Source organism: Chrysemys picta, chromosome 8 (genome assembly GCF_011386835.1).
Source record: "Chrysemys picta bellii isolate R12L10 chromosome 8, ASM1138683v2, whole genome shotgun sequence".
NCBI lineage: Eukaryota > Metazoa > Chordata > Testudines > Emydidae > Chrysemys > Chrysemys picta.
The window spans coordinates 52,689,289-52,698,454 of record NC_088798.1 but is presented as its reverse complement, the minus strand read 5'-3'; the positions used below and the strand labels follow the sequence as shown (position 1 = coordinate 52,698,454).

The window sequence follows — 9,166 nt, the reverse complement described above, 5'->3', positions numbered from 1 at the left end:
TGCAGCTGCTTTGGAAGCTGGGGGGAGAGCAGCGTGGCCAGAAGAGGAGAGACTCTGGCCCTGCCTCTTCCCTTCTGGCTCTGCTGGCTCCCTCTGTTGGGAGCCTCTCCTTGCTCCCTCTGTTGGGGGGAGGGGCTGCGTCCCACCTCTCCCTCTCTATACCCGTTCATAAGCCGACCCCCTTCTCTGGTGCTTCCCTTTTTTACTAAAAAAATTTGGCTTATGAACAAGTATATACGGTAGTTGAAATTTGCCACCTTAAAAACTCACTTCTGTTTCCATTTGCTGAGTCCATGTAGTTGAAAATGTTGTGGGAGACTGATGGAAAAGAAGATAGAATGAATACTGGACTTAGATATATTTCTCCTATAATTGACATGCCACTGAACAGTGCAAATATGCATGTTTCGATCTGTTTTTACAAGGATTTTGGCAAATTAGGTTAATTGTGAGGCAGCAATGCATTAAATTCATGTTTATGACTAAGCGTTTGTCCATAGAGTACATTAATCTGCACCAGAGGGATGTGAATTCTAGGGTGCACAAGAGTGTCACACACTAACTAGCCTGTGTGGACTCTGCTGGTGTGCATTAAAAGTTCGCTACCGTACGTTAATATAGTCCAGTTTAAAACAATACTATGTTATCGTGCACTGGGGAACTTTGTGTGTGTGTGCCAGCAGGGTCCACATGGGCCAGTTAGTGTGCAACATGCTAGTGTGCACTAGAATTTATAATTTCTGGTGAGGACTAATTGCTCAATGCAGACAAGCCCTTAAGATAACCATAGTGTACTATTCACTGCAGTTCTAACAATGCTGAAACATTCTAAGGTAGGATTTTTTAGTTCTATCATTACAGAATCATAAGCCACAACTCTGTTACCCTTACTCATACTAAGTGGTACATTACTGCACAAATAGCCCTATGGAAGGGAGCTGCATTGTGATTAACACAGTCTAGGGTGACCAGACGTCCCGATAAAATTGGGACCGTCCCAATAAAGATCGGTCGGGACGCAATTTGTCCCGATATCCGCTGGCAGCGCTGGATGTTTTTTTTTGCTTCGCCGCCGGAACTGACTCCACGTTTTTGTTTTTGCACCCCCCCCATGTGTCCGCTATTTTCTTTCCCTCATCTGGTCACCCTAATCCAGTCATAAATATTAAACTGAGTGTATTGATGGCTCACATAAACCTGATTTGAATAAGACAAAACGTTAACCTGCTGAGCAATTTCAATATTCCTTCAATTCTCTTGAATGATATGTTTGTCTGAAATTAAATGTTTCAGATTTTCTTTATTAGACAATAGCCTGTTTAGTTACTACAGGCTAGATTTTTCAAGGTCCAGAGGTAGACAGGCAGTGTACCTAAAAACCTTTAAAAAGCATGCTCTCCATGATTTAAAAAATGTTGATATATGTTCTGTTTGCTGAGCACACTGGCCCTGATCAAGCAAAGCATTTAAACATGTGCTTCACTTTAAATATGTGAGTAATCCCATGGAGCAAAATGACTGACTAATTGATTTTGGCGTTAGCAGGATGTCAGTGAGATGTTTATGAATGCAACTTTTCTTATCACTGTAATTTAAGGGCCAACTCCAGATCTCATTTAGAGTGGTACATATCGGGAGATAAACCACTGACATCAGTGGAACTACTCTGGCTTTCTATTGGTGTAAGTGAGGTCAGAGTCTGGCTGTAAATTATCCTACCAGCACTTAATTCATATTTAACCTAAAATAGGATTTTGAGCCCTGCACATAATCAGAGCTGAACTTCAATAGGAAGTTCAGGCACAGAGAGGCTACAGGATTGGGTTCATTGCCTGTATGCTAAACAGTGTACTACTAACTGATTGCTTATTTTGATCCTGATTCTGGGAGGTACTGAGTATCCTCAACTCCCAGTGACTTCAGGTCCAATATGACCATTGAAATAGTAAAATTTGTATCTGTAATACACATCCTATACAACGTCAGCAAATATGTTAAGATATTGTAAACATTTAAGGGCAAATGCTGTCCTTAAATGTGTAATTTATATAAAATTCTGATGTCAATGGGAGCTGCACACACTCTTGCAAGCAGATAAATTGACCATTACTATTTATTATGCAGTGCAAGAAATATAGCGGTTATTAAAAATTAAGCCCCAATGGATTATTAAGAATAGATAACAATTCAAAATGAATTAATACTATATAATTATACATCTAAATATTAGTACTGATATTATGTTATGAAAAGGTACAAAAATAATTTTGTACTTAATTAACATTGGGGACAAATTTGCAGAAAAGGACTGTGTAATTTTCTATGCATAGCCATTTGCACGTTCCAAAAATAGCATGTGTATATCAGATAGTCTAACCCATGACATGTTCAAGCAAATCCTTTTTTTCATGTGCACTATTTTTAATGTTGGTGACACAAATAATTGCTCATGCAAAATGGTGTAGAGATTGAGGGGCCCATTTGAAAATCTGGCCCAGTATAACTTTTTTGTTAAATCTAAATTCAGTCCCTCTTTGAAACATTTTACATCTGGCCCAATATTTCACAGACATCACCTCTGACTAGGGGGAAGGAAATCCTATTCAAAGGAACCTTCTTATAGTGAACTCTGAGATAATGAAACAGCTTCTAGTGAAGCAGAATGTAAATCCTAAATTGTTTCAGTACACCACAATGTGCAAACTGCAGTTCCAGTTACAGCGCATGATTCCCAACCCACTGAAAGCAATGGGAGTCTTTACATTGATTTAAATGGGCTTTAGATCAAACTCAGAGTGACTACGTGCTTATAAGAAGTTGTTCTTTATAGCAACAAAAATGAATGACTTCACTATAAAAGGGTTCCACTGTAGAACAACAACAAAAGCAGGCAATAATGCTGAACCTCTTGCTTTGCCTTGTGCAGAACTCTCCTGTAAAGGACGCTGCTTTGAAACTTTTGTAAGAGGGAGAGAATGTGACTGTGATGCAGACTGCGAAAAATTTGGGAAATGCTGTCCAGACTATCAGAAACATTGTGAAGAAGGTGAGTGTACTTTCCTTATAAATGGCTTTCTGTATTTTATGTATTTAATATAGCTGCCTAAGTGTTGTAGCAGATTAAGAGCGCCACATATGTTGTACTTAATAACGCTCACATTAAAGGAATTTTGCCATTAACTTCAATGGAAATAGGATCAATCATTCCCTTTCATTAACAGAACCCTCGCATATGGAAAACAGGAACTATGAGGAGGTGATTAAATGAATGGTCTGGTTACATTCCTTTATTTGAACATAGATGCTCTGAAATACCTACTGGCATTCTTCTCTGAATTAACTGCTCTGAGCTACCTTCTGAGTCTTCTAACTGCTAATGCTTTCATACAGTCCTTAACTAGTGATAAAAAAATTCTTTAACAAAACAGACTCTCTCAAGAGTAGGAGCTTTATTATGAACAGGAACTGCTGAAATCACCAGAAAGAAAAGAATTTGTAGGGAATGATTTTTTAAATTTGTTTTTTTTTTTTTTTTAATCTTTATATGGAACATCCACACCCCACAATTCTAGGCCCATGATTTATAATACTACTTTCAAGCCTAGATTCTTTGCAGGTATAACTCCACTGACTTCAATGTCATTACATGCAAATGTAGAATTTGAAGGTTTAAGTGTGGGGAACTGGATGGCTCAGAGTACTGGTAATGGGATATAGTCTGAAATTTACTCTACCTGCAGAGAATCTGACTCTATGCACGTAGGGTACAGAGAGGTTAGACAAGGAAAATTCACACCCCCACTCCCCATGAAGGTGTTCCCTGTAGGTTAGGGTTGATATGTATATGTATATGGCAGGGTAGTGTGACAAACCATGTCTTGCTGCTTTCGAAGCTGCACCTGTACTATGGATAAAGGCAGAACTTCATTCTCCAGGGAGATCTCTTCTAAAGCTTTCAGTAGCACTAAGACATGGCTTCAAAGCATGGAAGCACATTCTTAACTTTAATCATGTAAGCAATCCCATCCTATTCTGCAAAGCACTTAAACATACACTTTAAGCATCTGCTTAAGTGCTTTGCTGAATCTGTGCCTTAATAACCTTATCTGCATGAAACTGATATATGCAGCTGGCACTGAGATACTACCTTCTGAGATCACAGGATCTCCAGGGCATTATTGTAGCCAATTTTAAAGTCAGCAGTTCAACAATCAACATGAACATTGTGGAAAAAAAAATTAATTACCATCCCAAATGTTATTCTGTTCACAGAACATTTTTAACCAACCACTACTAGGTTTTTTGTTTTACTTTGTGTGAAAAAGTGAAAACATCTAATTAAAGTCTTGGGAATATTGTACTAACTCATGAACATCACATGAATTTAAGGTCTAAACTACCAGGCTGCTGCCTTTAAATGCTTCCCTCTGTCCATTTGAACTGCTAGGAAGATTCTGTGCATCAGGTGACACTGTCTGATTTTCATCACTGATTTGGGTTCCCTACCCTTTTTGCTTTCTGCTTTCTCAGACCTCTGCTTCAACACTGACTCTTTTCAGTTGGTGCTTAAAATAAGAGAGTTGTTATTAACGGTTCCCAATCCTGCTGGAAAGGCATAACGAGTGGGGTACCGCAGGGTTCTGTTTTGGGACCGGCGCTGTTCAATATCTTCATCAACGACTTAGATATTGGCATAGAAAGTACGCTTATTAAGTTTGCGGATGATACCAAACTGGGAGGGATTGCAACTGCTTTGGAGGAAAGGGTCATAATTCAAAATGATCTGGACAAATTGGAGAAATGGGCTGAGGTAAACATGATGAAGTTTAACAAAGACAAATGCAAAGTGCTCCACTTAGGAAGGAAAAATCAGTTTCATACATACAGAATGGGAAGAGACTGTCTAGGAAGGAGTACGGCAGAAAGGGATCTAGGGGTTATAGTGGACCACAAGCTAAATATGAGTCAACAGTGTGATGCTGTTGCAAAAAAAGCAAACATGATTCTGGGATGTATTAACAGGTGTGTTGTGAGCAAGACACGAGAAGTCATTCTTCCGCTCTACTCTGCTCTGGTTAGGCCTCAGCTGGAGTATTGTGTCCAGTTCTGGGCACCGCATTTTAAAAAAGATGTGGAGAAATTGGAAAGGGTCCAGAGAAGAGCAACAAGAATGATTAAAGGTCTTGAGAACATGACCTATGAAGGAAGGCTGAAAGAATTGGGTTTGTTTAGTTTGGAAAAGAGAAGACTGAGAGGGGACATGATAGCAGTTTTCAGGTATTTAAAAGGGTGTCATAAGGAGGAGGGAGAAAACTTGTTCACCTTAGCCTCTAAGGATAGAACCAGAAGCAATGGGTTTAAACTGCAGCAAGGGAGGTCTAGGTTGGACATTAGGAAAAAGTTCCTAACTGTCAGGGTGGTTAAACACTGGAATAAATTGCCTAGGGAGGTTGTGGAATCTCCATCTCTTGAGATATTTAAGAGTAGGTTAGATAAATGTCTATCAGGGATGGTCTAGATGGTATTTGGTCCTGCCATGCGGGCAGGGGACTGGACTCGATGACCTCTCGAGGTCCCTTCCAGTCCTAGAATCTATGAATCTATGAATCTATGAAAAGAACTAGAATAAAAATACTATGTTCTTCTGCAGAATTATTGCCTACAAAAATATTTAAATTATTTGCTCATTTCTAAACTATCTAAGCAAAGTTTTGTTTATAGTGAATACTTTCACTCCACCTCCCCTAATTTCCAAGAGAAAGCAATTGCATCATAGATTTGCAAGTAACATTAGCATTGCATAGCAAAGGAGAAAAATAGGGAGGCAACCACATTTTGCTGCAAAGCTTAGGTGTGTATCTGCTATTCAATGTTTAAATTGGAGGAAATCCATACGAATGGCACCTCTTTTGCTTTCACTGCTCAGTCTGTGAACACTCTTTAAATAGCAAGCAAGCAAGGTTACTTAAGAATAGTTGACCTAACAAAGGTGGATTTTTTTAATGTCTTACCAAAGTTTAATGAATATCATATTGTACCATGTTAAAAATGTCATAACACACATTGCCAAGTCGCATTTTGTAGCGGCAATGGAAAAAGTGACAGAAAATGTACAGAATTGTCTAAAATGAAATTCAGTCAAATTGTTATCTTGGGCTGCAAGTCCCCTAAGAGTTTGACAAGTGGTCAGGGTTATTTGCAAAGGAGCAAAATCAATGACCAATTTAGAGCCACTTTAAGGCCCCTGTACTGTACACTTCCAGCATGATGGGTAAAAGGGTCTTAGTGTTAACAAAAATCAGACCTGACTTTTTTTTTATTAAGAGCACAATCATCTTCATCTGTAGGAAGAAAAATGAAATTCACATTTTTATTTTATTGTATTTCATTGAATTCCCTAAAGCTGTAGCAATAAACTATTTTTGAATGGCTGAAGCTAACTGGCAGTTAGACCAGTTAACATTTATTTGTTTACTTTTTAAAAAGATTTTAGGGGACACCTTGCAGAGTTGGCTATCCTGACCTTGTCGTGGCTGTTGAAATTCAAGCTGCCATGCATGTTGCTCCTGTCTCCTCTCTGCAATGTTGATTCCAATCACTTCAGTCTCTACTAGGCTCTGATGCATTGCTGGGGTGGAGCTCAATAAACAGTTCACACTTCAAACAAATCAGTGTTAATATAGCACTCCCATGTAAAAAAAGATTTTAAAAAAATGTACAACTTCTGAAGTAATTTTTTGTCCTACATCCTCCTCTTTATTTTTTTTTCCCATGAAAAGTCACCTGCCTGGACCTGATCCAACTCTTGCTGATTTCACTAGGAGTTGATCCAGGCCCCAAAGCATTTTCATTCAATAATTGCATACATTCCTCAATATAAATTATGGGCTCTATTCTCCCAGTCTTATTCACCTTGAATACTAGCTTAATGTGTCACCGAGGGAAACGGTGGGGGCGACGGACCTGTCTGGTTTTAAGATAAAGTTAGATAAGTTTATGGAGGGAATGGTTTAATGGTAAAACATAGTAGTCAAGGAAAGCCAAGCAATGGTGGGTAAATAGTATAATGGCTAACGCGGTCGGGCTGGAGACTCTTGCCTATATGCTCGGGGTCTTACTGATCGCCACATTTGGGGTCGGGAAGGAATTTTCCTCCAGGGCAGATTGGCTGAGCCTCTGGAGGTTTTTCGCCTTCCTCCGCAGCATGGGGCAGGGATCTCTAGCAGGAGGGTCTCTGCCGATTGCAGTCACTAAAAACAGGATTGGGGACTTCAACAGCAGAGTCCAGGGAAGGGGTAGGGACGGTTTCATGGCCTGCAGCATGCAGGGGGTCAGACCAGATGATCATAATGGTCCCTTCTGACCTTAAAGTCTATGAGTCTATGAGTCACTAGCCCCGTTGGTTTCCATGGGACTACTTGGGGAGAAAGGGACTACTCAATGAGTGTAAGGATGATCACATGAAAGTTCTAATAGTTAAAAATGCATAAACCACATTTATTTCTCTTATGATATTTATGAGTGTCTTTGATTGCAACAAAAAAAGCTTGTAAATCTTCTGAGCTCTAGCTATTTCTTTCATGCAATTTACACGGGCTCTTATAAGGGCTCCCCTTCAATGGGTGGGGAGAGGTGGAGGAAAGGTTACAGGGATGGACAGGAGGCAGTTGGGTTGATGTCAAGAGAAGGTCACTGCACTGCCCTTCCTGCTGACCAGAAGAGTGGTACGCAAGTGCGCGCATTTATACCCTATGCATACGCAGTGAAGCCATCTTTTACCGACCCTCCCACCTATGAACCTGGCAAAAGGACTGACTCTCTCTTGACAGACTGTGGGAATTACACTAGTTGACCATTTCCTTGAGGAACTGGGAAGGAATTTTTCTCTCTTTGCCAGATTGGCCAAGCAGGGTGGTTTTTTCCACCTTCCCCACAGGAGGTCTGGGGTCCACTGGGGTGGAGTAGGTTATAATTAAGGCTACGTTTTAGTCACGGGTATTTTTTTGTAAAAAGTCAAGGACAGGTCATGGGCAGTAAACAAAAGTTCATGGCCCGTGACCTGTCCATAACTTTTACTATATACCTGATTAAAACTTGGGGAGGGGGCATGGCTGCTGCGGGGGTCATGGCCCGGGGGATGCCATGGGTGCTTGGGGGTGCCGCGGATGCTTGGGAGGGTGCAGCCCAGGAGAGCACTGCGGGTGCTGGGGAGGAGCGGTTGGTGGGGCTGGAGCAGGCTCCCTACTTGGCTTCTGGGAAGCGGTGACCTCCAGCTCCTAGCTCCATATGCTGCCTCCACTCTGCCCCAAGCCCCAGTTCTGCAGCTACCATTGGCTGGGAACCAAGGCCAATGGGAGCTGCAGGGGCAGTGCCTGCAGGCAGAGGAAGCATGTGGAGCTAGGAGCTGAGGGAGGGGAGTTCCTATTGCCTTTCTGGGGAGCCCCCTCCCCCCCAGGTAAGCACTGCCCTGCACCCCAACCCACAGCCCCCCCACAGCCAAACTACTGCTGCTGGAGGATAGGAGAAGGGGAGGGAGAGGGCGAGACTGCCCCAGCAGCAGCTGGTACGACTAGCCCGGGACTGCCCAAGCTGCTCAGGTGGCTCTCGGGCCATCCATACTGGCCACTGCAGAAGTCACAGAGGTCAGGGACAGTCATGGAATCCATGACTTCCGTGACCTCCATGACAAACACGAAGCCCTAATTATAATGTTGCAACTTAGCATGTAAAACTTGTGGTAGATGTCTAGTGCAGGTACTTGGTATAGAAGGGATACGGTTATCGAATAAAGTGGATTGGGAAAGGATTTGAAGGAAAGCAACCCTTAAGAGAGTCGAGTAAGGGAGATTTGATGCGCCTACATCTGGAGCAATGGTGAGCCAACTCCTCTGCTTTTATAGTCCCTTTTCACCTCATATGAGGAGAGGGTGGTAGAATCCTCGCAGCAGGATAGCTGGGACATGGTTGGGGATTATGACGGGGTTGGGACTCACCACCTGGCTCCTCCTACTGGTTGTCTCAGGAATTAGCTCTGTCCAGTGGAGCACCCCCTCCTGGTGGTGTCCCGTCCATCGTCTCGCCCTCGGTTGGCGTATCCGGACCCGCTTTGCTCCCAAGCTCGCGGCGTCCTCTTCGAACCACTGCCCTCGGGCAGTGCCCCTTAGTC

At 42.1% G+C, this 9,166-nt stretch overlaps 1 protein-coding gene across 1 annotated transcript in view; it reads left to right on the top strand.

Annotated features, from left to right (window-relative positions):
* Window positions 1-2,838: 2,838 nt before the first annotated feature.
* Window positions 2,839-9,166, top strand: part of PRG4 (proteoglycan 4) — a 32,650-nt gene continuing 26,322 nt past the window's right edge. The window contains exon 1 of the mRNA XM_024103781.3: window positions 2,839-3,046. Within this exon, the coding sequence (XP_023959549.3) occupies window positions 2,839-3,046 (208 nt within the window). The remainder of the gene's footprint in view (window positions 3,047-9,166) is intronic.